General features: G+C 52.5%; 1 protein-coding gene and 2 long non-coding RNA genes across 3 annotated transcripts; all 3 read left to right on the top strand.

The window, feature by feature from the left end:
- Positions 1-12,882: 12,882 nt before the first annotated feature.
- LOC132222881 (protein Daple-like) lies at positions 12,883-17,050 on the top strand. The gene is made up of 2 exons (XM_059678230.1): positions 12,883-13,556; positions 16,903-17,050. The coding sequence occupies exons 1-2, from the start codon at positions 13,231-13,233 to the stop codon at positions 17,048-17,050; spliced, it is 474 nt and encodes a 157-aa protein (XP_059534213.1). The 5' UTR covers positions 12,883-13,230.
- A 7,476-nt stretch (positions 17,051-24,526) lies between these two features.
- Positions 24,527-25,156, top strand: LOC132215273 (uncharacterized). The gene is made up of 3 exons (XR_009448497.1): positions 24,527-24,603; positions 24,670-24,743; positions 24,879-25,156. It is a non-coding gene; the product is annotated as an uncharacterized LOC132215273 (long non-coding RNA).
- Positions 25,157-25,451: 295 nt separating this feature from the next.
- LOC132215306 (uncharacterized) lies at positions 25,452-26,189 on the top strand. Its single transcript, XR_009448502.1, has 3 exons — positions 25,452-25,509; positions 25,784-25,857; positions 25,928-26,189. It is a non-coding gene; the product is annotated as an uncharacterized LOC132215306 (long non-coding RNA).
- The last annotated feature ends 1,049 nt before the right edge of the window (positions 26,190-27,238 follow it).

Consider the following 27,238-nt stretch of genomic DNA (forward strand, 5'->3'; position numbering starts at 1 on the left):
TATAAATTTAAAAAAAAATGTATTGCTGGTTTAGTTCTCTTCAAGGTATTCTTTGAATCTATTGGGAAATTTGGTAAGAATTTAGAAGTTAAAATTTGAAAATTACCTTCTAATATCTAATGGAACCCACTATTTCTTTAAATCCTATCCCAGGGATATGCTTACTGATTTGAGAGAGAGAGAGAGAATCGTTGATGTTAGAGAAAAGCATCAGTTGGTTGTCTCTCATATGCACCTCCACTGGGGACTGAACGCCCAACCTAGGTGTGTGCCCTGACTGGGAATTGAACCCACAGCCTTTCCATGTACACAATGATGACCAAACCAACTGAGCCACCCCAGCCTGGTCATGGAACCAATTTTTAGAAAAGAAAACCTTGTATTACTCCTAGATTTCTGCATATCCAAGGTCCAAAATACAGCTAAGTCAATGGGTCTTCATGGAACACCTTGATGACTTTGAGTGGGTTAAATGAGATATAATGTATGCAACATGCTCATCTCTGTGCCAGGCGGGCACTCACTCTTTTGTAGTTTCAGTCGGCCTCATCCTGTTTTCTGTGTCATTGTTATGTATTTTCCTTAAAAGAGCTCTGGGTTCATAAATTTTGCATCATTTCTCTGAAATGTTGGCCCTAAAAATTGGGAGCAGAGAGTTTAAAACTTTAGCATACACTTAATATCTCATCGGCCTAAGCTCTTAATTTCAACCATTATTGGAATCTTGATTTGCATAATGATGATAAAAGAAGTAATTTTTAATATATCAAGATTCTTTTTTTTTTTTAATCCTACTGGAGGATATTTTTCCATTGATTTTTAGAGAGAGTGGAAGAGATACAGAAAGACAGAGAGAAACATTGATGTCAGAGAAACACATCGATTGGTTGCCTCCAGCAGGTCCCGGGCTGGGGGAGGAGTCTGCAACCAAAGTACATGCCCTTGACTGGAACTGAGTCTGCTGGTCAACACTCTCTCAACTGTGCCAAACCTGCGAGGAGAAGATTCTTTAAATTTATCTGTTATTTGCTGTGTTCTCCGTTCCGCTAACTACATCTACAAATTAGTTTCCAGTTTAGATTACATTTTGTTTGACAACATTTTAAATCTCATTATGCTTCCCACAAATGAAGACTATTTTATGAGATAGGTTCTATAAGAGAAATTGATTGAGGTAGTTATGAAATAATAACACCTTTAGGTTGGATTTTTTTTCCCCATTTTTCTTTTGTTAGGGGCAGGAATAGGATGTTAGGGACTAGCTATAATTATAAGAAATATTACTAGGAATGGTGCTCTATTAACCATGATTGCTCTGTTTTGATTAGAGAAAGCACGTTCTCATCTGTTTGAGAGTTGTACACGCTGGGGCATGGGAGCTAACATGGGAATGCAGCTCCCAACGGCCTAGATTAACAACCTTGTTGCCTGTAAACTGGTCCCTGAGTCATGCAACCCCCAGCCCGAATTGCATGTAACCTGTAAGCACTGTACCTTGCCTACTTTCCCATGGGTGTAATTTCTACTTTCCCATGGAATCTGTGTCTTTCTACCCAAGAGAAGCAGCTGGCTTATGGGGAGAGTAGAGCAGATGTTTGTGGATGACCTGCTGCTCTCCCATTCTGCCCACATTAATGGAATAAACACCATATATGAGTCAACCCATGTTTCTGCTACATTGGTTCAAGTAGTAACCAGCAGCCTGGACCCATTGGTTGTCTGGTTTCACTTTAAGTAATTTTATACCAGTTATTGGAACTGGATAAGTAATACAAATGCCAATCAGTACTTTTTTTCTTCTAACATACGTCCATAAGGGACAGAACGGAACTTGAAAGAACTAAGCAGAACTAAGCAGAAATGCACCCTCCTCCCTCTTCAAGGACGAAGCAGGGACATACTCTTCTCCCTCTCCTCTATCTTGTCTTGCAAGGCTGGGCCCTCAGCCCAAGCCGCCCCCCCCCCCGAGAGTGACCACAAGAATGCTGGTATTGTCCTAACTCTCCGAACCACCCACCTGAGTGGACCAATGAAGCTCCAGAAATATAGCTACGGTCCTAATAAGGCTACAGTGGAGGATGGCTCCAACCTTCAGAATGTGATGGTCACTTCCTGACCCTTATGCTGTAAAACCCTGACCAATCTCTGTAACTCACGCCACCCCTAAAGCCCACCCCAAATAGCTAGCCCTATATAACCTTTGTTCTCCTGGGACACGCTCTCTCGCCTCACCGCTGCGCCGGATAGAGGCTGGGAGCCAATTCTAGAATTGATCAATAAAGACTCGTTGCTTTTGCATCGGAGGAGGCTCCCTGGTGGTGGATTATTGGGGACCCCGAGCTCTGGGCATAACAGTCCACATATTGCATTTACTTAAAATTTTTAAAATTTCTTTTAAATTAAGAATGAGTTTTTTATTTAACCCAAGTAAAACCATTACTAGTTTAGAAAATAATTAAAACACTCTTAGTGCATTGATTGACAGCCTAAAGGTTTAAATTCTGTTTCGAGGACACCTGCATATTCGTTCTCTAAATGTCTTTCTTGATTGTGTTAATTTAATACTCCTTGCACAGAAAGTTATGTGCAATATCTTTTTGATAAAATCTTTTCCAGTCCGGCCGGCGTAGCTCAATGATTGAGCGTCAAACTATGAAGTAGGAGGTCGTGGTTCCATACCCTGTCAGGGCACATGTGTGGGTTGGGGGCTCGATTCCCATTATGGGGCATGCAGGAGGCAGCCAATTGATGATTCTCTCATCATTGGTGCTTCTATCTCTCCCTCCATCTCCTTTCCCTTCTGAACTCAATAAAGATATATTTTTAAAAGTAAGTAAATAAAGTATTTTCCAAATATACAACTTTCCTTTCTTCATTTTTCTTATAAACTACACATTAGTGAATGGTCTGTCAAATTGTGTTTTAGGCAGTTGACTGGTGGAGTTCAGGTGTTCTAATGTATGAACTATTCACAGTCAATAGGGAGAAGAATTTCGGAGGTGAGCTCTCTAGGTAAGACTCCACAAAATAAAATGAATGTGTTGTTACCAAATTAGAATTAAGCGGTTAATTTGAATTGATATAGGATGTATATAGTTATACCTTTATGTTTCTTTATGTTTTATATGCCCAGATAGATGTTAAGGTTCATAGGGAGAGTGTCCTAATTTTTGTGTGTTCCAAAGCGGTTAGCATGGGGCATAAGCTGCTGGCAGAGCCATTTAGAATGCAGTCCATGGAGCTGTTTGGGATGGGTGGCATGGAAACAGTGGAATGTTTGGTGCAGAGTCGGTGGGCGTGGAGTCGGTGGGTGAGGAGTCAGTTGTGTGTGGAGTCGGTGGGTGCGGAGTCGGTGTGTGAAGAGTCGGTGGACGTAGAGTCGGTGAACTTAGAGTCGGTGAACTTACAGTCGGTGAACGTAGAGTCAGTGAGCGCGGAGTCGGTGAGTGCAGAGCCTTTTCATGTGTAGGAAGGGACTGTGCCTGCCTCCCCCTTGGGGCTGTTGTGAAGAGTGAATGTGCAAGGACAGAGGGCACCTAGTGCAGGGCTGGGGATGGGCAGAGAGACGGTGCCCAGGTGACTCCAGAGTATGAGCAAACCCTTTCCGCTGCCAGACTTTGATCAGAACTGAGTCCACTGATGGGAGGTCCACGGCTTCCCTCCTACCAAGAATCTTGGGTTCTGGGCCCTGTGGGGAAAATGAACATGAGATGGAAAAGCAGCAGCTACCGCCCACTCCCAGTCGTTAGAACCCATGAGTGGGGCCAGGCTTGGGAAACTGCCCACCGAGAAAATCGGTCACATCCCGTTATGTGTGTTCCCAGACTGAAGGCACTTGGGGGAGACTCAGCCCCCTAATACACCGAGTGGTTCTGGGAGGCTCCTGGGACAGGAGCAGAGATGAGGGGAAAGAGCTGAACGGCTCCCCCGTGTGTACTGGGCCCTGGGACAGGAGTAAGTCCAGCAGACTCCTCCCATGAGGGGGCCTTGAGGGCCCACCCATGGCGTCTCACACCCAGATTGTGCCTGACACCCAGAGGCCCATAGTATTGTTTGTTGTGCCTTAGCCCTCATTTCCAGGAAACTGCCAAGAGCTGCCGAGAGCTGTTGGTTTTCCAAGAGGACGTGTGTAAACTGTTCAGATAGGAACTGTGTGTTGAACAAAAGCTCACCCATAGCCATTTATTTCCAGGACCCAGATCAGTGAAGTGACTGTGGAATTGAGAGGCCTGGACTCAGCCCTCTAACCCGGAATAGACTCTTAGCCCCACCCCTTCCTTGTTAAGGAAACAGCTCAGCGAAGTCCCATACCTGTCAGCCGGTGCATTCATCCTATAGACAAGGCTGTACATGTCAGACACTCTCGCACCACGTGTACAACGGATTGGGGCACTTTTAGGTTTCTGTTGTGCCCTTCTCTGACTTTCTGCTACTGGGTTGGGGCTGCTGCCCACGCAGTGACCTGCTGTTGGTGAAGAGTTGCTTGCTAAGCTCAGTGGCTTGAGTGGGCAACACTTAAGGTCCTCAAAACAGACAGGGCCTTCCTGGCCAGGGCCAATGCTCCGGTTGCGGGCTCCACGCCCAGGGGCGGCGTGTGGGAGGCAGCTGATCAGTGATTCTCTCTCATCATTGTTGTTTCTATCTTTCCCTCTTCCTTCCTCTCTGAGATCAGTCTATATATATATATAAAAGCCAAACGACCAGCTGACTGGCCAGTAGCTATGACACGCACTGACCCCCAGAGGGCAGATGCTCAACACAGGAGCTGCTGAGCTGCTGTCACTTGGCAGTTGCGGTTCTTAGGTGATGCACCCAAAACCCGAGAGGAGGAAGCCCAATTCTGGGGAGTGTCACGCGTGAACCACCCTCTAGCAATCTGGGACCCCTCAGGGGATGTCGGAGAGCCGGTTTCAACCCGATCCCCACAGACCAGGCCAAGGGACCCCACCGGTGCATGAATGCGTGCACTCGGCCTCTAGTAAAAATATATTTATGTCCTATAAAATAAAAGCCTAATATGCTAAGTGTCCGGTCATCCCTTCAACCAGTCAAAGCAATATGCTAATGATATGCTAAAGCCGCTCAACTGCTCAGAGTGACGTGCACTGACCACCAGAGGGAAGACGCTCCAATTGGTAGGTGAGCTTGCTGCCGGGGTCTGGCCGATAGGGACTGGGCAAGATGGGCGGGACACATCCTGGAGCCCTCCCGCCGTCCGTCCCCAGTTGGCCAACCTCACATATCTCTCAACTGCCCTGATCATGCACCAGTGGGGTTCCTCAGTGTGGCCTGTGCCCTCTCGAAATGCAGGACCCCTCAGGGGATATCGGAGAGCCGGTTTCGGCCCAATCCCTCAGGCCAGGTCGAGGGACCCCACTGGTGTACAAATTCGGACCCCAGGCCTCTAATATATCTACACTAATAAAAGACAAACATGCAAATTGACCATACCTTCACTATGGCTTAAGCCATGCCCACCAGCCAATCAGAGTGACTATATGCAAATTAACCCAACCAAGATGGCAGCCGGCAGCCACGGAGCTGGTGCAAGCAGGAGGCTTGGTTACCCCAGTGATAGAGGAAGCCAGGCTTCCCGCCCTCCCTGGCCAGCTTGAGCTCCACTCAAGGCAACACAGTTTCAATTATAGAAGATAAATAAACCCCAGATACCCGCTTTCAGCCAGCCATGGCCACAGAGCTGGAGTGAGCAGGAGGCTTGGGTTGCCCCTGGTGATGGAGGAAGCCAAGCTTCCCGCCCTCCCTGGCTGGCTCTGAGCTCCACTCAAGGTTACAAATTTTCAATTATAGAAGGTAAATAAATCCCAGAAAAAAAAAGAAAAAAAGGAGAGGCTGGGAGCTTCCGTCGCCAGAGGCTTGGCCAGCCTGAAACGGCCCTCAGCCCCTCACCCAGACTGGCCAGGCACCCCAGTGGGGAACCCCCACCCTAAAGGGGGTGTGGCCAGCCTGAAAACAGCCATCAGCTCCTCACCCAGGCTTGCCAGGCATCCCAGCGGGACCCCCACCCTGATCCAGGACACCCTTCATGGCAAACCAGCCGGCCTCCACCGGTGCACCAAGCCGCTATCCTATATAATAAAAGGGTAATATGCAAATTGACCCTAACAGCAGAACGACTGTGAATGACTGGTCACTATGACACACACTGACCACCAGGGGGCAGATTCTCAATGCAAGAGCTGTCCCCTGGTAGTCAGTGCGCTCCCACAGGGAGAGCTCTGCTCAGCCACAAGCCAGGCTGATGGCTGCCAGCACAGTGGTGGTGGCGGGAGCCTCTCCCGCCTCCTCAGCAGCACTAAGGATGTCTGACTTCAGCTTAGGTCTGCTCCCTGCTGGTAAGTGGACATCCCCTGAGGGCTGCCGGGCTGCCAGAGGGATGTCTGACTGCCAGCTTGGGCCCAATCCCCCAGGGAGCGTGCCTAAGCCAGCAGGTCGTTATCTCCTGAGGGGGTCCCAGACTGCGAGAGGGCACAGGCCGGGCTGAGGGACTCCCCCCCACCCCCCCGCCAAGGGCACAAATTTTTGTGCACTGGACCTCTAGTGTGTGAGTGTGTGTGTGGGTATGTATGTATGTGTGTGTGTGTGTGTATACATATATAAAGGATAGGGCCTGACTGCTCTGTTGCTTTTCTCTAATGATGTATGTGAGTGACTGTTGCAAAAAGGGTCTCTACTGGTGTTTAGGATGTGGGTTGAGCTGTGATTTGGGAGTCCCTACGGCCTTTCAAGACATGTTAAATCTGCTAAGGGGCCGCAGAGCAGCCTGTCATCACATTACTTGCTTTAAAGCCTGCGTTGTACGCCACTTTGTTCAGACACCACTCAGAAACGTCGGGTGTCTTCATCACCTAGGCCACTGGGTCAGCATTTCTTTTAGTGGCTGTAGGTCTTCCATCCGGGCCCTGTGTTGGTGTCACTTCTGTGCAGCTGTGTTTTTGGAAGTGAGCAGGTGCATGGAGGCCCTTCATCCTGGGGGAATGAGGGAGGATGCATGGGGCCTGTCCAGAGGGTGGCATGGGGGCATCCTCACCACTCCCCTCTTCCTGCACTAGGATCGTGGACACATCCCCCAGCAGTTCCTTAAGGAGCTGTTGGGGGACAGCATGGCCCTCGAGGCTGAACAGGTCCAGAGGATGAACCAGCCCGCCCACCTGAGCTGGGAGATGGAGCAGCAGTCAGAAGGTGGGTAGCAGCCCCTGCTGCCTGGGAGCCAGGCTGGCTGCGGTTTCTCCCTCATCCAGGGAGCTGAACCCTTGGCTCTGAATCTCATGTGTCAGCCCATCCTCACCCCAAGTGAATAGGACTTTATTCAAGGGCCATTTGGAACTGTTTCATTGCAATTCTCCCCAAGAAGAACATGCAGGGTCTGGCAGCCTTGAAGTCAGGACATGAACTACAAAGTAAGTGTTGCCAGATTTCTCAGCCCCCATGCAGACAGTCCCAGGAGCTTCCAGATGACAGCACGCTGACGCCCAGAGGATGCCTTAGATCTGTCCGGGGGGGATTGAAAGCTCTGGATGGCAGGAGCCTTCCCCAGTGGTCACTAACCTGCATTAGAACAGGCCTGGGCTGATTTCCTCCGTCCATGTCATCATCGGGCAGATGGGTGCAGTCTGTTCTCTGTCTCCCTGGGCAGGGCCTGCTAAGTGTCTGCTTCTCAGGGGAACCAGGCCTCTTCTCCTCTCTCTTGTGTTTGCCCCCTCACAGCCCCCAGAGGAGGTGTGGGGTTGGCCAGGGGCAGGCAGTGCACCCGGCAAACAAGTAGCCAGTCTCTGTGCTCAACAACATCACGTGCACCTGAGGGTGCAGGCGAAGGTGCGCTTAGATCTCTGCAGCGCACAGGAGGGCCTTGGGCTGGTTTGGGGGGTGGGGGAGGTGCTGCTTTTCCAATTCTGATCCACATTCCTAAGCATCATGGAGAGGCTGTTGAGAGCAGCTGGATAGTCCTTCTCTTCAAGGGTCCCCATCAGTTCCAAACTTAAAATCAGTTCATTGAACTCTGAATCTGTGTGAGGAGTCGGTTCTCTCTGTGGTTTGGAGTCTCAGCACTCCTGGGACCAAGGGTGGGCACAACAGGGATCTCTGCTCTGGGAGCTCAGGTTCATGGGGAGGACACTGCCCCCTGGTGGAACGCAGGAGTGGTGCCGGCTGGCAGGGACCTCTCAGACCTAATGTTTCTGTTAGAGACCAGGGAGGCTGGTGGGTTGGGAAGCCTCCCTGACTCAGGCCCTCTGTGTAGTGTGTGAGCCCTTTCAGGTCAGTGCCCGTGACTACTTCTTGGTGTTCCCACTCCTGCTGCTTAGCTGCAGCTCATGAACAAAGCGTGAATGGACTTTTGCGTGGATAGTGTGGTGGCTTCTTGAGTCAGAAAGGCCTGGCTTCAAGTCTTGGCTCCTCCACCTGTTGGCCAGGTGACCTCTTTAAACCTCTGTTTTCTTATCTGCAAAATGGGGGTAATGAAGCTGCCTCGCAGGATTGCTATGCGTGTCTCCTGAGAAGAGACGGTGAAGCCTCACGCTGTGCCTGGCCCCCAGGGCACCAACAAAGGATGGCTGTCCCCATCGCCCTTGTTGGATGAAAAGATCCCCATTGCTCTGGCTCTGGGGGTGCTCGTGAGCGCAGCGCCCAGTAGAGAACCATCGCTTGTTTTCCCAATAAACTGTTGTGTCCTCTCAAGAGACTTTGAGGCGCTGGCCTTTAGGGAAGAGGAAATGAGGCTGGTCGTCAGCTCCACTGCTGCACTTGGAGATCCTTCACCATCATTTCCCAGGAGCACAGAGCCGGGTGTGAGGCACTGAGAGAGACAGGAGGTGGGTGGGGTGAGTTGCAGGACAGTGGGGACGCATCTAATGCCACAGAACCATACGCTGAAAAATAGTTAAAACGGTGAACCCAGTGTTGTAGATATTTCACCCCAATCTTCTTAACATATATTTTTTTTTTATTGATTTCAGAGAGAAAGGGAGAGGGAGAGAGAGATAGAAATATCGAAGATGAAAGAGAAGGGTTGATCGGCTGCTTCCTGTGCACCCCATACTACGCACGGAACCTGTAACCTGGGCATATGTCCTGACCTGGAATTGAACCATGACCTCCTGGTTCATAGGTTGGCACTCTACCACTGAGCCATGCTGACTGGGCTCACCCCAATTTTTAAAACTGTTATTTTTAAAGCGAAATCTGAATGAGCACAGGTTGTGACTTAGTGGAGTTTTGGCTGTTAGTGTCATTGGTAGCCTTGGCAGGATGAAGCCCTTGGCGAGTTTCCATGTGTTGACAGCAGGCGTGTTTGTCTGTGGTGTGCGCTGAGCTGGAGTTGGACCACGAAGGTTCATTTGCTCCACTGCTGAGCTGCCTGCTGCTTCGGGTCTTCAGTCTGTTCTGGCTTCTTGGGTCTGTGCTGCTGTCCTTGGTGGGCGATGGGAACGTCCAGCTTCAGGTGCTGTGGTGACAACTGGCGTCCCCTCTAGGTCCTTCCAGCCCCGAGGGGGTGAACAGGAAGCGGGTGGGGTGCAGCCCTAGGAGCAGTGCAGTGTGATAAGGCTCCGGGTGAGGATGTGGCCCTGGAGGGCCTGGTGAAGGAGCACCCTGACCGTTCATACGTTCATTTACCTAAATTCACGCACCTGCTTGTGGCAGGAAGGGGCCGAGAACTCAGGTTCTTCTTGGGTCCGTGCTCCCTTTTCTGTTCTGCATTCAAGCTGTTTAAAAGCAAAGGAGGAAATCTGCCTTCGTCTGTCTTTACCTTATGTTGATCTCGCTTAGACTTTCTCAAGCAATTTAAATATACTGTCTCATTCTTTTTTCAATGCAATTGTGAAAACACAAAATGAAATCTGTCCAAAGGCCCTGTCCAGGGATGGTAAGTACTGGACATACTTGCCGCAGAGCCTCTACCACCTGCGGACACACTGGTCAATTTTCACCCCCCCCACCCACACACCCTCAGCTGAGCCACCCAGACCCACACCACTCTGAGGACTGGCACAGAAAACGCCATCTCTTTGCCATCTCTGTTAGTCTCTGAAATCCCTGACTTGGTGGCCAGGTTAGAACTTGGTAAAAAGTGGTTCCATCAGTTCTACTATCTTGAGGTTTTTCCATTGGCCTCTCCACCGTCACCTTCTTTCTTCTTAGCTCTGGGTTGCTTCCCTACCAGGCACCAGCTGAGGCAGCAGAGGGGCCGTCACCCCCTGAGGAGCCCTCAGGTACCGACAGCAATAGCACCCTGTGGACAACGGAGGGCACCCAGCCGACCACCCGAGGCCCCTGGTCCTAGGGCTCGGGGTGACGGTTGTCTCAGGGCCGGGGGCAGAGAGTGGAAGCCCAGGCCCTAGAGTCTGGGCTCTGACTCGACGTTGCTCTTCAGCCTCCAGCCGGATTCTAGAGGTGAGAAGAGAGAACAAGGGCGCGGCACAGGCGCTGCAGGGGGCCCCCATCGCCCTGCAGGAAAGCAGCACTAAGTACATGGAGCTGAAAGAGGAGAACCAGCAGCTCCGGAAGGAGGTAATGGTGGGTGGTGTCCTGAACATCCAGGCCAGCAGGTGGCCAGGTGGAGCACCCAGGTGTCGGTGAGGATGCGCAGCTGGGAGAAATGCGGGGTGCAGGGCAGCCACAGTGATGGGAGCGGGACACGAGGCCTCATGCAGCAGAGTCCCGAGGCAGCATGACCTGTCCCTGTGGCAGAGTGAGCGGGCCCTGTGGGCGTCTCTGTGCCCCATGGCCTTCACCTTCCTCTGTGAGATGGGAGTGACGCTGTGCCCTGTAGGTGTTGTGAGGATCATATGAGTTAGTGCAGGTCAAGGGTCCAAGCACACAGTGAGTGCTTCCTGAAAGGAGAGCAGCGCCCTGTTAGAAAGCGCAGGGCGGGCTGGGAGGGAAGCAGTCATGGAAGCCACGCTCGTGTGTGTCGGACCACGGCTGGGCCGCTTCAGGGCCGGGGCTTTGGCTCTGCAGATGGAAGAGTTGCGGTTGCAGCTATTGCAGGAAAAGGACAACAACCGGGAGTGGGAGACCTTCGCTGAGGAGCTCGTGAAAGAACTAGAGCAGCTGTGCCGTGAAGTGGACACCCTGAAGGCAGACAGAGCCCTTCAGGTAGGCCCCCCAGAGTGCATGCCTCCCCTGGCAGCCCTGCCTGCAAGGGGGAGCATCCAGGGTCACAGCCGTGTCCTGGTCATTGATCAGTGATTCCTGGGTGACCAGTTTCCTCACCCAGCTGCAGCTTAGACCAGCAATCCTCAGCTGCAGCAGAGGGATGGGGACAGGTATTGCCTCCCAGGGACACTGGCCATCTTGTTTTTGATTGACAGGACTTGGGGGAGGAGAGGGAAGGTGCCCTTGGCTGTGGTGCGGTGAGGCCAGGGATGTTGCTAAGTGCCCTGCAGCCCCTGGGACAGCCCCGCAGGACAAAGAACAATCCCACTCCAAATGTCCAGCGTCACCCTGAGAACCCTGGGTGGATTCGCCTGGCACTACAACAAGTGCCAGGGAAGGCAGCCCAACGCTAGGGCAGCGGCTCAGTGATGCCATCCAGGGGCCAGGCTTCCCTCTTCCCACTCTGCCAGCGTTGTCAGTGGCTGTTGTATCTACCCCGGAAGTGGGCAGTAAGGTTTTTCCTTGAGAAAAGGCCTGTCAAAGTGTCCCATGGGCTGACACGCTTGGGCGTTGCTTTAAAGTAAAGTTCACTCCGTGAAACGGACTTTCACACGGGCTGAGTCTTTGGCTCTGCAGATGTTGGAGTTGGAGAGGCAACTGCAAATAGAAAAGGACAACAGCCAGAAGTTAGAGAACATCAGTAAGGAGCTATTGAAAGACCTAAATCGGGTGCTCGACACAGTAGACACCCTACAGGCGAAGGCCCCACAGGTAGGCCCCCAGAATGCATGCCTCCCCTAGCACCCCTGCCTGCAAGGGGGAGCGTCCAGGGTCATAGCCGTGTCCTGGTCATTGATCAGTGATTCCTGGGTGACCAGTTTCCTCACCCAGCTGGAGCTCAGACCACCAATTCTCAGCTCTGCAGGGGAATGGGGACAGGTATTACCTCCCAGGGACACTGGCCATCTTGTTTTTGATTGACAGGACTTGGGGGAGGAGAGGGAAGGTGCCCCTGGCTGTGGTGCGGTGAGGCCAGGGATGCTGCTCAGTGTCCTGCGGCCCCTGGGACAGCCCCGCAGGACAAAGAACGATCCTGCTCCAAATGTCCAGCGTCACCCTGAGAACCCTGGGTGGATTCGCCTGGCACTACAACAAGTGCCAGGGAAGGCAGCCCAGCGCTGGGGCAGCGGCTCAGTGATGCCACCCAGGGGCCAGGTTTCCCTCTTCCCGCTCTGCCACCTTTGGCAGTGGCTGTTGTGCCTCCCCAGGAAGTGGGCAGTAAGGTTTTTCCTTGAGAAAAGGCCTGTCAAAGTGTCCCATGGGCTGACACGTTTGGGCTTTGCTTTAAAGTAAAGTTCACTCCGTGAAACGGACTTTCACACGGGCTGGGTCTTTCGCTCTGCAGATGTTGCTGTTGGAGTGGCAACTGCAAATAGAAAAGGACAACAGCCAGAACTTAGAGAACATCAATAAGGAGCTATTGAAAGACCTAAAACAGGTGCTCGACGCAGTAGACACCCTACAGGCGAAGGCCCCACAGGTAGGCCCCCAGTGCGCATGCCTCCCCTGGCACCCCTGCCTGCAAGGGGGAGCGTCCAGGGTCACAGCCGTGTCCTGGTCATTGATCAGTGATTTCTGGGTGACCAGTTTCCTGGCTCAGCTGCAGCTCAGACCAGCATGTCTCACTGTGACAAGGGGATAGGGAGAGGTGTTGCCTCCCAGGGACACTGGCCATCTTGTTTTTGATTGACAGGACTTGAGGGAGGAGAGGGGAGGTGCTCCTGGCTGTGTTGGGTGGATGGTTGATCTGTAAATATCAGGGTAAATTGGTTGGTAATGTTGTTCAGATATTCTACGTCCTTACTAATTTTCTATTACTCTTTTCTTCAATAGGCTTTTCAAAGTAGTCAAAGAGGGCACCCAATGAGCTTATGCAGAGAAAGGGCATAATTTGCCCAAAAAGGTCACATGTGTAGCACCTTGTGATAGTCCGTCTATGCTGTGGGCTTTCCCAGTGCAGTTCCTTAAGTGCTGGTAGAACTGCCCTCAGCACAGCTGGGGTTCTCCTCCCCTGAGGGCCCCTGCTATTTTGGTGCCTTGCTCTTGGCCCCTCACTGCATGTGGGGGTGCGGGGATGCAGAGTCTGTGACTCCCGGGACCGGCACCGGTGAGGCATCATCACCTTTTCCCTCCCGGCAGCTGGACCCCTCCCTCCTGGCCTCCAAGAACCGGCAGGCGGCCAAGGAGAGGGAGTGTGAGGAGCTGTACGAGCTGCTGGAGCAGCTGATTCAAGTCCACGAGGCCCTGCGGCAGGACCACGCAAGCCTGAAGGCGCTCCATGACCAGCTGTCTGGGCAGTACCAGGCCCTCGTGGAGGAGCACAGCCGCCACAAGACCCTGCTGCGCCGTTCCCTGGAAATGGCGAGCAAGGCGTTCAGGCGTAGGTGGGTGCCGGCAACGGTCCGGGTGACTGGCGAGCTCTCCAGGCTCCCGTCCCCCTTTGCTCTGGCCCCTCGTGGTTCCCCTGGATCTGCTGCTTCACAGGAAGAGAAGTGAATGGAACGTCCCCCTCAGCGATGTGGGGTGGGTGCAGCTGGAGGCTGAGGGGCAGGAGGGTCCCTGAGGGGAGATGGGTGTGCCCAGCCGATCGCGGCTCAGGGAAACCATGTGTCAGCATTGGGGTCCCTGCACCCCTGGGGTTTCCTGCCCCCTCTTCCTCTTCCTCTTTCTCTTCCCTCCAACCAAGAACAAGGAGGGCCGTTCACCACAGCTGCCGATTTACAGGGACGTGCCTTGCCAGCTTCCAGGCCTTTTCTTCCCTGTCAAAGTCTCAGAATCTGTGATTCTGTGTGTGTGTGTGTGTGTGTGTGTGTGTGTGTGTGTGTGTGTGTTTAACTTTTAATTTTGGAAACCTTTGAATGTATGGAAATGTACAGAATTGTGTAGTGAGAGCCCCATGTACTCATCCCTGACGTCAGTACTTGAATAGCCTGCCAATCTCATGTCATCTTTACCTCTGACTCTCCACCTCCATACTCCTTTGTTAAGGTAAAATCGATGTACATTGAAATGCACAAATCTCAACTATACGCTTCTGCCCGATCAGGGCTTTGTGTGTGTGTAGTCAGCCAACGTCGCCCAAGCTCCTGCTCCGGCAGATCCCGATGGCTCCAGGTCCGGGGCAGGTGCAGCGGCATCCAGAGCCTGGGGGAGGTGTGATGTGCCCGGGATTCCAGCTCAGGGGAGACGGCAGAGATGTGGCTACAGAGAGGCTCCACACTTGGAGCAGCACAGGAGAGAGCTGCCTATCGTCTGCTCCCTGAGCTTGTGAGACATCCCCGCTCACAGTATTTCCCTCGATTCCTCCTCAACAAGACGCTGAGCAAATGGGGGATCTTCAGTAGTGGAAGCAGCTGAGGTGCGGGGAGTTTCCATCACAGGGTCCCGGGATGACACTGAGCCAGCAGAGCCTGCTGAGGGCGCCTGCTGCTGCCGTGAGCGTGGGGGCCATGACATTCGTTTAAACGCTCACCCAGTGCTTCCTGTCCACTCTCCGGGGCCTCCCACCCCCTTTATCCTCTCAGGTCCCCATCCTTCAGGGGTGCCGAGACGTCTGCTCCTATCAGACTCTGTTCCTTCCAGCCAGAATGAGCATCTCCTGCCTCTTGGCATCCCCCTCTCTGCCTCCTCCTGCACCCATCCCACATTCACGTGATGCTTAGTGAGCATCTAGGGGGCGCATGGTGCTGTGTGTAGATGTGGTGGGAATGCACCCAGCTGACTAATGATGGGAAACTCCTGAGGTGCCCACCCCTCACCGAGCACCTACCAGCTTTATCCTTCAGGCCCTATCTATACTAATAAACGGGTAATATGCTAATTAGTCTGACCAGACATGTCCTTCCTGACAAAGCCGGGACTTGGACAAAGCTGCCAGGGGTCCCAGGTGGGGGTTCAGGGCACCCGCGGCTGGCCTAGGCGAAGCTGCTGGAGGTCCTGGGCGCCTATGGCTGGCCAGAGGGAGGGAAACCCGGATCCCGGGTGCAGGGACTGAGGCAGAGGCAGTTAGGGGCGATCAGGCAAGCAGGCAGAGGTGGTTAGGGATGATCGGGCAAGCAGGCAGAGGTGGTTAGGGATGATCAGGCAAGCAGGCAGAGGTGGTTAGGGGTGATCAGGCAGGCAGGCAGGCAGGCAGAGGGGTTAGGAGCCATTGGTCCCAGATTGTGAGAGGAATGCCCGGATTGGAGAGGGTGCAGGCTGGGCTGAGGGACCCATCCTCCCGTGCACAAATTTCGTGCACCAGGCCTTTAGTGATTTATTATAACAGTGACGTGATATTCTTAATGTCTGCTCACACGGGGAAGGTTTGTGCAAGTGGCATCTGACTGGCTCTGAAGGAGGAGTTCATTGTCACTCTGCTGGTAGCTCCTCGCTTGATAGACCTCCTGTGTCACTCAGTGATTTTGCTGGTTGCAGGGGGAGCTGGAGCCCTTGGTCTGTCTGCAGCAGGGCTGCAGGGTGGGAGGTGGAGGTGCCTGGAGCACGATTCATTTCACTTGACACCTGACTGGGACCCTCACTCCTTCGCTCCCTGGCACACGTTTCCTGGGTGTCAAGCCTCATCCCGGAGCCTCAGGGGAGTGAGGCTCGCAGTCTCTGCCCTGCAGGAGGGTGGTTACCAACGGTTGGAGTGTGCTTGATCCGTGTGCTTTTCCAAGACACAACAGGGAAGCAGGAGTTGGGAACGCTAATGGTCCATGGCCACTTGGCAAAGCTGTATGGCTTTTCCCAGAATCATTTACCTGGAGGAGAACAATCACCACCCTGAAAGCCAGGCAGGTCCTCCACCCCCACTGGCCACTTCCCACGTCGGGGCAGCCTCCGCCCGAGGCTAATGGCCACAGGAGGCTTGTCTTTCAGGAGCCGCCACAGCAGGTTTCTGAGTCTGAGTCCCCCCGAGTCTTGGCTCCTGCAGATGGTACAAGGACAGCTGATGGGGGTGGTAGAGTGGAGGTGGAGGGCTGCAGACAGAGGCTGCAAACCCTGGAACCCTGGGTGGTCTCTGTCAGCCTGTCTCTGGGTGTGGAGACGTCAGGAAGGGGGTCTGGACAGGGATTTGCCTGCGTGGGGAAGAGCGAAAGGGGATGAGTCACGAGGAGCTGCCGAGTCACCTGACCGGGAGGTTCCAGCAGGCCGGAGGGACAGCCAGGGGCTGGTCAGGGGCTCCCCCTTGTTCTCTGCAGCCTCCAGAGAGGCTGTGCCGGACCCTGTAAGCACTGAGAGGGGAAGAAAATAACAGCCCTGAGTGAGGGGGAGGGTAAGGGCTGGACTGGGGGTGCCTAGAGGAGCAGGGCATGTGGGTGTGCACGTGCCTGTGTGCCACTGGCCCCTGGCAGCTGCTTGGGCCCCAGCAGACAGGCCTCTGGCCCCATCTGCCTGGCTCAGCCCAGGGAGACTCTGTTCCTGAGCTGGGCGGAGGGCTCCTCTGGCCCCGGGGAGGGAGTCAGCTGTCCCGTGGGTGGAATTCCCTGAATCTGTGCTGGTCTCTGTGAGAAGGGCAGGGAGTTCAGAAAACAGTGTTGGTGTTCCCAGCAGGCTAACGGAGAGAGGCTGCTTACCCAGGGACTGGAAGGGACCCTGGAGAAGGGTCGGGTGGGAGGAGGGACTCGGCTCCGGGCTGGAGGGGACCCGTGTCCATCCCCGCCGCGCTCAGCTCTGCAGAGAGAAGCCGCTCCCGGAGGCTGTGCAGTCTCCTGTGTGTGGGTGCCTAGCGGGTGTTTCCCTCCTCAGGGAGCAGGACCAGCGCCAGCACGAGGAATCCCTGCAGGAGCTGGGGAAGCTCCTGCACACCCAGAGGGAGGCTCTGAAACAGGAGCAGGAGGCGAACGCCCTGGCCGCCCAGGAGGAGGAGAGGCTGCGGCAGGAGCTGGACAGGTAACCGCCTCCGCCCCCTGCAGCGCCTCTGCCAGGTTTCATTCCGAGCAACTCACTCAGCACCCACTGAGCTGAGCTCAAGCGAGTCCCCTGGTGATGGTGTATTTTTACCAGCCCTGTCATGGTCACAGCTGGACGGTCACAGGTAAAGGCACGCCAGCTGGTGGCCGGGAGGGGAGGGCTGGGGACACTGGGATGCTGCATTGTCTAGGCCTGGTGACCTCCCCTGCACCTTGATGATGGTGATGATTGTATCGGGCGAGGGCCCCTTCATCCTCCACCACCAGCCATCCCGTGAGGGAGAGGCGCTCGGTCCCCGGCATTCACGCATTCCCTCTTGGTGAATTCACCTCCTCCCTGAAATGCACGTGAACCCCCAAATCGGTAGCGGTAGCCTTTCATGGGCCTGTCCAGAGTGGGAGATACTGGGGTCGCCGATGGGTACATTGCAGGGGAGGCTGAACAAGACCTTTGGCTCCTGCCTTGTTTCAGCTCTCACACTGCAAACCAGTGTCCCTTCTGTGGCCCATTGAGTGCCATGGAGTTCTATTTTCGTGCTTTTTGGTGGCGATGTCGCTGTTTGAAATGGCCCCTAAGTGGAGTGCTGCAGTGCTGTCCAGTGTCCCCAAGTGCAAGTCTGCGCTGAGCCTCATGGGGAATAAAGGAGCGGCATTTGAGACGCACAGGAACCGGGGGGGACAGTTTCAGTGTCCACTAAATGAGTGTTCTCGGTGGTTTGATAGGACATTATACTGTGAACCATGAGAATTAACTGCATTATTGTTATTCCTCTTTAAAAAAAAAAAAAGATGAGGAAAGAGGCTCAGAGAGATTCAATAACTTGCTCAAGTTCATGCTCCTAGTTAGTGGCCCAGTCAGGATTCAAATCCAGGTCTTGTCTCAACCCAGAGGCACGGCCACATGAAGCCTTCCTTCCCACAGCCTTGTTCTAATATGTATTGGGGGCTACAGACTCAGGTGCCTCCAGGGCCAGGCAGGTCCAGCCGGTGGGGAAGGAGTGTCAGCGTCAGAGCAGACCCTGGTGGGGAACACACACCCTCTGAGGGCTGTCAGCTGGGGGGCAGGCCCGGGCTGCCAGGTCATTCCTTTTTTAATCTTTTTTTTTAATCCTTACCCCAGGACAATGTTTCCATCTACCTCGGTAGCTTCATGACTGACAGTCTGAGCAGCTGCCTCGACCCAGGGGACTCATTTTCCAGCAAGGAAAGCAGGGTCTGAGCTGTCAAGGCCCACGGGTTTCCGACCCTGAGTTCCACATAGTTTGGGGCTTGCTCTCCTGAGACGACGCTCAGCCTGATCCTCGGTGCTTCAGCAGGTCTCCTCCACGTGTTAGGGTTCCCGGACCCACATCACGAGCTTTCATCCCCATGTTCCTGACTCAGCAATCACAAGGCCATGAGCACCGTGATGTCTGATTCCCAGGAAAATGCCGGCCCTTCTGGACCAGGTCCCGGGCTGGGCTGAGTCAATTTACGTGTTTTATTTTAAAAACCAGATTGCTTCTCTTTCTCCTCTATTTACAGAGAGGAGGAGGACTCAGTCCTGGACGCCTACGAACCCAAGGATCCTGCTCCCAGGAAGTGAGTTGATTTAATGGCAGTAACTGTGGCACAGAACAGAACGCTTGCTCTCTCATGAGCGGGGAAAGCCGTAGCATCTAGAGCAGTGACCAGTTTGTTGGGCCCGCATCTTCCCCTCTATGGCAGGTCCAGAGTGGGGTCTGTGTGAATTCACTGCAAATTGTGTTCTACCCCCTGAGCCCCGCATACAAAGATCATGGTGCTGGCGAAGAGCTCCATCCTTCTGAACCCCAGATTTACAGCCACTTGCCCGGATGGAGGGACAGTGAGGGTTGGCAGAGTCCTAAGCCTCTACTTCTAATAGGAAAAAGCGCTGGATCGGAGCCAGAGCCGTTATCAGACTATTCAAACACAAAAGCACAAGAGAACCAGCGGAGCTGAGCCCAGACCGCCCTCCCGGGCCCCTGGAGGCCACGCCATCATGCTCATACCGGATGGAAGAGCGAGACACCCCCAGTGTGCCTGTGGGCAAAGGTAGGAGGAGTGCCTTGGCTCCAGGTGGGAAATGAAGGGGAGGACCTCAGGTCTCCCTCGTGGACGGGGCAGCACCAACGAGATGGCGTGCTGGGTGTGCACACGTGTGTAGGCGCCTGAAGGGGGTGTGCTCCCCACTTAGGTATGTGAACAGCCAAATAGAAAATATAAACCCATGTCAGTGCTGTGGGAGTTTCGTCCCAGAACAATTTAGTTCCTTTAGCACGAGAAGCCTCGCCCATCACATACAGGTGGTGGGTCCTGGAATGTCCAGAGCGGATCTCCATACAGTTACCGCAGAGAGAGCCCAAGAGGGTAAGTTTTGGGGTTTCCTTGTATCTGCCAGGCCTGGGATGAGCCATTTCTGGAGGGAGATCCCGTTGCATTTAACACGTAATGGACACGTGCAAGGTCTTCAGGGGGCCTCGGGGGCTGAGCTCTCTGTCCCTCTGAAAAACAGGTGCGGTTCTCTTCTCCCACCTCCTGGCCTTGAGTCCTCCCACCAGGGGGCGCTGTACCTGGTCATTTAGGGCTGGGGTGGGAGTGAGCCAGAGGTTCCGAAATGGGTTTCTAGTTGATGTGCTGCATATGTTTCATCGGATCTAAGAGGCTGGCAGTTGTAAGCTGTATGACTATGTGATCATAGAAAGGAAATGAATGGGTGGTGGCAGTGATGATTTTGTCTGAGTTGCCACCTCGCCGACCAAGATGGGAGAGATGCTCGAAGCTGCATCCTGATTTCAGAGATGTAACGTTTGGGGGTGAAATGTGCATTTTACAATCGATTAAACAAAGCCATCGTCTGAAACGTGGTTTCGTCTTCAAATTCACGTTTAAATATCATTGTGTACATTATTTACCTACAAACCTGCCCAACAAGCCCCCTGAGAAAGCAAATTTTATGAAGGACACGGGCTTTCTGAGGACCAGGGCCGTGGCTGAGACTCGTGTGCTCTCAGTAGCTGGCGTTCCAGTAGCTGACAGGGCCCAGGCCCTGTGCCAAGCCGCCTTCTGAGTGTGACGTGTGCACAAGCCTCTCCAGGTGGCAGTCACCACTTCAAGTCCTGGTGTGTCACTGGAGATGCTAAAATGAGGTGTGCACATGCATGCCCACTGTTTGGGGACTAGTGCTTGCATGCCCAGTCTTTACAGCAGGTGAATTAGGTCAAAAGCTTACATTCAGGGAAATGATCATGAAGCTTTCATACTGGCTCCTTAAATGTTGTGACATTTACCACCTCAACTTGTGTTATTGTCTGAGTTGACTTAATGACTACAATCAGCCTAATGGAGTTGGCAAACCTTTCAGAGAAAAAAATGCTCGACTGATCCAAACTGTCGTTGGGGTCCATGAATGAGCAGGTCATTGTTAAATGTGGGTAACGGCAGCCGTGCAATGGTGCTTCCTGGGCTCAGCACCCTTTAGGCAGTTGACCCGCTCTATCTATCGCCTTTGGTTCTAACTTCCGGGTGAGGTCGGCACCATTCCTGTCCCCTGTTCAGAGCTGGGAAAGTGCGGTTTGCCAGGATTAAGCACTGGCCCAGAGAGTAAGTGTTGGAGCTGGGATCTGAACCCGGGTCTGAGGGATAAGGGGCCTGAACTCTGACCCCTGTGAGCACTGCCTGCACTTCAAGCTGCTTTGGTCCCTGAAGATGCTGAACCCACCTGGGGCCCCAGCATTGAGTAGTGGGTCCTTATCCTGTGCTGGGTGCTGTGGTCAGCAGATGGCGCTGTGGGGAAAAGAAGTAACCGAGGTGCCTCTATGGCTGTGGTTCTCAACCTTCCTAATGCCGCGACCCTTTCATACAGTTCCTCATGTTGTGGTGACCCCCACCCATAAAATTATTTTCGTTGCTACTTCATAACTGTAATTTTCCTACTGTTATGAATCGTCATGTAAATATCTGATATGCACGATATATTTTCATTGTTACAAATGGAACATAATTAAAGCATAGTGATTAATCACAAAAACAATATGTAATGATGTATGTGTTTTCCGATGGTCTTAGGCGACCCCTGTGAAAGGGTCGTTCGACCCCCAAAGGGGTCGCGATCCTCACGTTGAGAACCGCTGCTCTATGGACTTGAATCCTTAATCAGAAATCGGGTGAATCAGTTATGTTCATGTACATGACATGCTCAGAAAGTTAGACCAATTGTCTGCTCTGGTCAGACTATGACTTAAAGGCCATGAGGGTAGGTTTAGAGTCGAGGATATGTAGGAATCTAAACAGGAATATTACTTCAAAATATATTTTTTATTGATTTCAGAGAGGAAGGATAAGGTAGATAGAAACGTCAATAATGAGAATCATTGATTGGCTGCCTCCTGCACGCCCCCTACTGGGGATTGAGCTGCATCCTGGGCATGTGCCCTTGGCCGAAATCAAACCTGAGACCCTTGAGTCCGCAGGCCTATGCTCTGTCCACGGAGCGAAACCAGCTAGGACTAAACAGGAATAATTTCTGATGTTGAGGGTGTTTTGGCATCCAAAAGAGGTAGAGCTCTAGCTATTTTGGCAGAGGTAGGTACTCTCATTATTTTCAAACTTATTCTCTCTCTCTCTCTCTCTCTCTCTCTCTCTCTCTCCTCCCCCATTTCCACATTCTCTCTAAAGATCAATGGAAAAAATATCCTCCAGTGAGGATTTAAGAAGAAAAGTATTAGTGAAGAGTTGAGGTCGACAGTTTTACTACAGAAACATACCGTTACGTGTTCCAAGGTTTTTGAACAGGAGCAGGAGTTAGTGTGTGTCACCAAGGTGTCAGGAAGCCTGTCATGAAAAGGGTTGAGTAAGCCCAGCTGGTGCAGCTCAGTTGGTTGAGCATCGTCCCATGAACCTGGAGGTCACAGTTTGATTCCTGGTCAGGGCACGTGCCTGGGTTGCGGGCTTGATTCCCAGGAGGGGACCTTCGGGAGGCAGCCAATCCATGATAGAAACCTCATTGATCTTTCTATTTCTCTCTCCCTTCCTCTCTCTGAAATCAATAAAAACACTTTTAAAAAGGATGAGTATGAAAAGGCAGGTCCTAAATTAATAAACATCTTTTTTAATAATTTAACACATTGAAACTGAAAAATGGTTTAACACATCAGCTCCTAGAGCAATATAGACTTCTCACGTGCTAAGTAAAGCATTGGCACAAGGGTGCCACTGAATTAACTAAATGGAGTCGGAGCCTAAATGATTCACCGAGTCCTGATTCTGGTTGTGCCGTGGGTATTGTTTCCATCTCTCCTGGGCTGGACAGGATTCTGGTTTCCCGAGTATGGTTTGCGAATGTAGCATCATTTGTTATTATTCAGTTCATTTATTTCGTGTTTTCTGTTGTTTTCTTTTTTCCTTCTTCTCCTGGGTTATCTCCAGATAACAACGTAGCCGCTCGGAACAAAAAGAAAAAACGGAAGAAGACAGACAAGTCACCGGCGGCCCGCCCGTCTTTGTGGAAGCGCCTTCAGTGCTGGTCATCCTCGGACATCCCACCCCCTTCTAAATAGGCTCTCCCTTCCCCAGACACTCAGATTCCTTTCCCTTTACCAGTTCCTCACCAAATACCCTCCCTCATTTATGAAGAAAAAAAAAAAGGAAAACCACCAATGACCCGTACGGAAAGGCCAGAGGACCCATAGTGGCCCCTCCTCCTGACCCCAAAGCAGCTCCCGAGCCTTCAAACTACCAACGTGCCTCTGAGGACAACGGCCTCCTCTCCCGTCCGCCTGTGGTGCCCGGAGCGGCTGTGGAACGAGGAAAGGGGTTCCCGTGCTGCTTCCACTTGTCCCGTTAGTGATGATGCTGTGACAGCCCTAAGGGTCACACCCCCATATGTGGAACTCCTGTCTGACCCTCCAGCCACTGGAATCTTGTGAACAAATGCACTTTGGCCTGGGGATGCTCACAGTGCAATGACAGACCGACATCCCCGAGGCCGCCACTCTGTGAGCGTGCCCCTTAGGACACGTGTTAGCTACTTCACCTCCATTTAAGCGTGCGTGTGCGAGTGCGTGTGCGGGTGAGCAGATACACGCACGCACGCACTCTCTCAGGCTGGGCCTCGTGGTCCGGACTCCTGCCTCCCTCTCCCAGAAGCCTGGTGGTCCCAGGAGAAGCCCAGACCAGCCAAACGACAAGACCTTGAGGTCCTGGTGGACCCTGGTGTCAGGCTCACTGTTAACCCAGAGCGTTGCCAAGCCAGGCCTGGGCCCCATGTCCTTCAGGCCAGGGCGGTCTTCCAGGCAGGTGGCCTCAGGCTTTGCCTCTCTCCAGCTGGCTCCTGGGCCACCTGCTCACTTTTCTGTAAACACTGGGTCTGCCCGGCCTGGGCGATGGGGCAAGAAAAGCCCGGCCCGCCCCCTCCCAGCAAGTGTCCACCGTGTGCAGAGGGGAGCGTGTGCGAGAGGCAGGTGCAGCCTGATTTGAAAGTGGCTGCAGCGCCCCAGTGTCCCCATCGAGCATGAGACTTTATTATTCCTTGAGTGACTTCCTGGGGTAGAAACCAAATTTAATCTATTACATACATGTGTTCACCCTCGTGAAATAGATGTGCTTTGAGGTGTCCCCCCAAATATATATATACCACAGGGTGTCCCCCCAAATGTAAATACACTTTCACAGCTGATAACTCAGTTTTCACTCCATTTCAGGGTTAACGGATTTGACGTAATGGGTGAAGCCAGACTCAGCTCTGAACAAAGGAGATGTATCCTCTGGACTTGCTTCTGGGGACACACAAAGGATGAGGTGTCTGGTACAGAACGGGCCACAGTGCAGGCACCGAGGCCGCTGTGGACAGAGGATGCGCACACACAGAGCAGCGGCTCTCGGTGTTTGCGATTCCATTGCTTCCTCAGCAGCAGCGCCAGAACTGAGGCGAGCGATGGAGGCGCCAACACCAAGAACCGTTCCTGCGGTGGGTGTGTGTGCGTATCTCTCTCCATAGCTGCCCTGGATTCCTCACCGTTGTCTGTTGTCTGCCGTCAACTTTTATCTTTTATGTGTCCCCATAAAAGGCCTAGTGCAGAAATTTTCTTTGTTCAAAGCTCAGTCTGGCTTCACCCATTTCTTCAAATGAGTTAAACATGAAAAGGTGAAAATTCAGTGAATTGTCAGCTGTTAAAAGTGTGTGCACATTTTTTTGGAACTCTACAATCCGTTCCATTGGGGGTCATTCTCTTCCACCAGAGTCTCACCTGTATGTACATGGGGGTGGTGGGGGTGCGCCCTATATGTTCAAAAGGCAGCCATTCTATTCCTTCGGGAGTTGATTTATTATTTCTTTTCACGGTGTGCACATTTTTTGGACCACCCTAGATGTACATTCCATAGGGAGTCATTCATGTTTGTTGGGAGTCTAACCTCTGTGTACCATTCTTGGGGGATACTCCATGTTTATATTCCATAGGAAGTCATGTTTATCGGGAGTCTGACCTGTGTACCATTCTTGGGGGACACTCCATGTTTATGTTCCATAGGGAGTCATGTTTATCGGGAGTCTGACCTGTGTATCATTCTTGGGGGACATTCCATGTTTATGTTCCATAGGGAGTCATGTTTATCGGGAGTCTGACCTGTGTACCATTCTTGGGGGACACTCCATGTTTATATTCCATAGGGAGTCATGTTTATCGGGAGTCTGACCTGTGTACCATTCTTGGGGAATCTCCATGTTTATATTCCATAGGGAGTCATGTTTATCGGGAGTCTGACCGGTGTACCATTCTTGGGGGACATTCCATGTTTATGTTCCATAGGGAGTCATGTTTATCGGGAGTCTGACCTGTGTACCATTGTTGGGGGACACTCCATGTTTATGTTCCATAGGGAATCATGTTTATCGGGAGTCTGACCTGTGTACCATTCTTGGGGGACACTCCATGTTTATGTTCCATAGGGAGTCATGTTTATCGGGAGTCTGACCTGTGTATCATTCTTGGGGGACACTCCATGTTTATGTTCCATAGGGAGTCATGTTTATCGGGAGTCTGACCTGTGTACCATTCTTCGGGGACACTCCATGTTTATATTCCATAGGGAGTCATGTTTATCGGGAGTCTGACCTGTGTACCATTCTTGGGGAATCTCCATGTTTATATTCCATAGGGAGTCATGTTTATCGGGAGTCTGACCGGTGTACCATTCTTGGGGACATTCCATGTTTATGTTCCATAGGGAGTCATGTTTATCGGGAGTCTGACCTGTGTACCATTGTTGGGGGACACTCCATGTTTATGTTCCATAGGGAGTCATGTTTATCGGGAGTCTGACCTGTGTACCATTCTTGGGGAATCTCCATGTTTATATTCCATAGGGAGTCATGTTTATCGGGAGTCTGACCTGTGTACCATTGTTGGGGGACACTCCATGTTTATATTCCATAGGGAGTCATGTTTATCGGGAGTCTGACCTGTGTACCATTCTTGGGGAATCTCCATGTTTATATTCCATAGGGAGTCATGTTTATCGGGAGTCTGACCGGTGTACCATTCTTGGGGACAGTCCATGTTTATGTTCCATAGGGAGTCATGTTTATCGGGAGTCTGACCTGTGTACCATTCTTGGGTGACAGTCCATGTTTATATTCCATAGGGAGTCATGTTTATGGGGAGTCTGACCTGTGTACCATTGTTGGGGGACAGTCCATGTTTATGTTCCATAGGGAGTCATGTTTATGGGGAGTCTGACCTGTGTACCATTCTTGGGGGACACTCCATGTTTATGTTCCATAGGGAGTCATGTTTATTGGGAGTCTGACCTGTGTACCATTCTTGGGGGACCCTCCATTTTTATATTCCCTAAGGAGTCAGTTGTTTGCGTCGGGAGTCTCACCTGCTGCTGTGTGTTTGGCCGGATTCCTGACACATTTTGTTTCCTCTTGCTACTAAAGGTGCTCATCGTGGGAGGTCCTAAACCTGGTGATTGGGGTTTTATAAGGATTTTCTCCGTTAGAGCTAAAGTACTGAGAAATGTTAACATGGTCAATTGTCAAAGTGCTTTGGGTTGTATATTAAATAGCCATTGATTCTGGAATACAAGGACGGGTTTGTAATAAAATGAGATGTTGTAGAATTGAGTTCTAGTTTTTCTCACCACTTTGTCACTGGCAGCGTTTTGGGGTGTAGGGTCTCTGGGCTCCCTGCTCAGCCCCCCAGTCTTTCCAGCCCCTGGAATCCACCAGCTCTCTTTGCCACAAGGTCAGAGCATGGGAAAGCGAGGTTTCCTGTTTACCATGCAAGTGTTTATTTTACACTCTTAGTTGAATCCCATTTTGATATGGGATTTGTATCACAACAGGAGCTCAGCTTAAAGTGATCCATTGGATTTTTCCAAGGCCACTCAACCAGGAAGTGTCAGAAGGAGGAGGGAGGGAGGGAGGCATGTAGCCATCCCCTCCCCTGATCTAATGGTGTTCTGTCCAGCTGCCCCTTTCCTTCCTCACCAAACCTCTCCTGTAAGGTGCCTCCTCTCGCCTCCTATCCCATTCTTTCCGGAGGTCCTGCAGCTGTGGGAGCCGCCACTCAGCGAGCTGCCCTCCCCAATGCCTGGAGCCAAACTGAGCAGTGGCACCTGCAGGCCGCCTCCCCTGTGACTTTGGCTTTTGCAGGGTCTGACACTGGCCCCCTCAGAGCTCTCAGCCTCTGTTCCCTGATTCTCTCCCATCTGGGACAGCTCTTCAGGACTCACACTTGCCAGTCGCTCTGTCACTCAATCGTTCCTTCCACAACCACTCACTGAACGCTCCTGTGTGCTCACTCCCAGGTTCCACTGTGGAGGCAGCTCCCTCCAGACCCCCTCTGCAGGGCTGACCCACACGCTCCCCCAGCACTGACCACTGCTGAGCCTCAGGCCTGAGATCGGCTGTCTTAGACCTTCTGCCCAGGCTGCAGGCTTCCTCCACTCTCCCTGGCTCCTCTGGGCTCCCTACTTACCCAAGGACACCAGCTGTCAGTCACAGAAGCCAAAAGCCTGTGGTGTCGGCTGGACCCCTCCTCTCACCACTTCCCACAGGTGATGGCGCCCCTGAACCTGGGAATGGCTCTGGAATCTGCCCGTCCATCTTAGCTGACTGTTCTCATCCCAGGTCCCCCGACACCCTTGTCCCTGGGTCTTGGCAGGGG

The sequence above is a fragment of the Myotis daubentonii genome, chromosome 1, assembly GCF_963259705.1.
Source record: "Myotis daubentonii chromosome 1, mMyoDau2.1, whole genome shotgun sequence".
Classification (NCBI taxonomy): domain Eukaryota; kingdom Metazoa; phylum Chordata; class Mammalia; order Chiroptera; family Vespertilionidae; genus Myotis; species Myotis daubentonii.

Bases quoted from the DNA above. Each gene is read 5' to 3' on its own strand.
- LOC132222881 (XM_059678230.1), top strand. From the start codon at position 13,231: ATGTGGGGGTGCGGGGATGCAGAGTCTGTGACTCCCGGGACCGGCACC. The intron at 13,557-16,902 runs GTGGGTGCCGGC...TTCCCTCCTCAG, and splicing joins AGCAAGGCGTTCAGGCGTAG to GGAGCAGGACCAGCGCCAGC.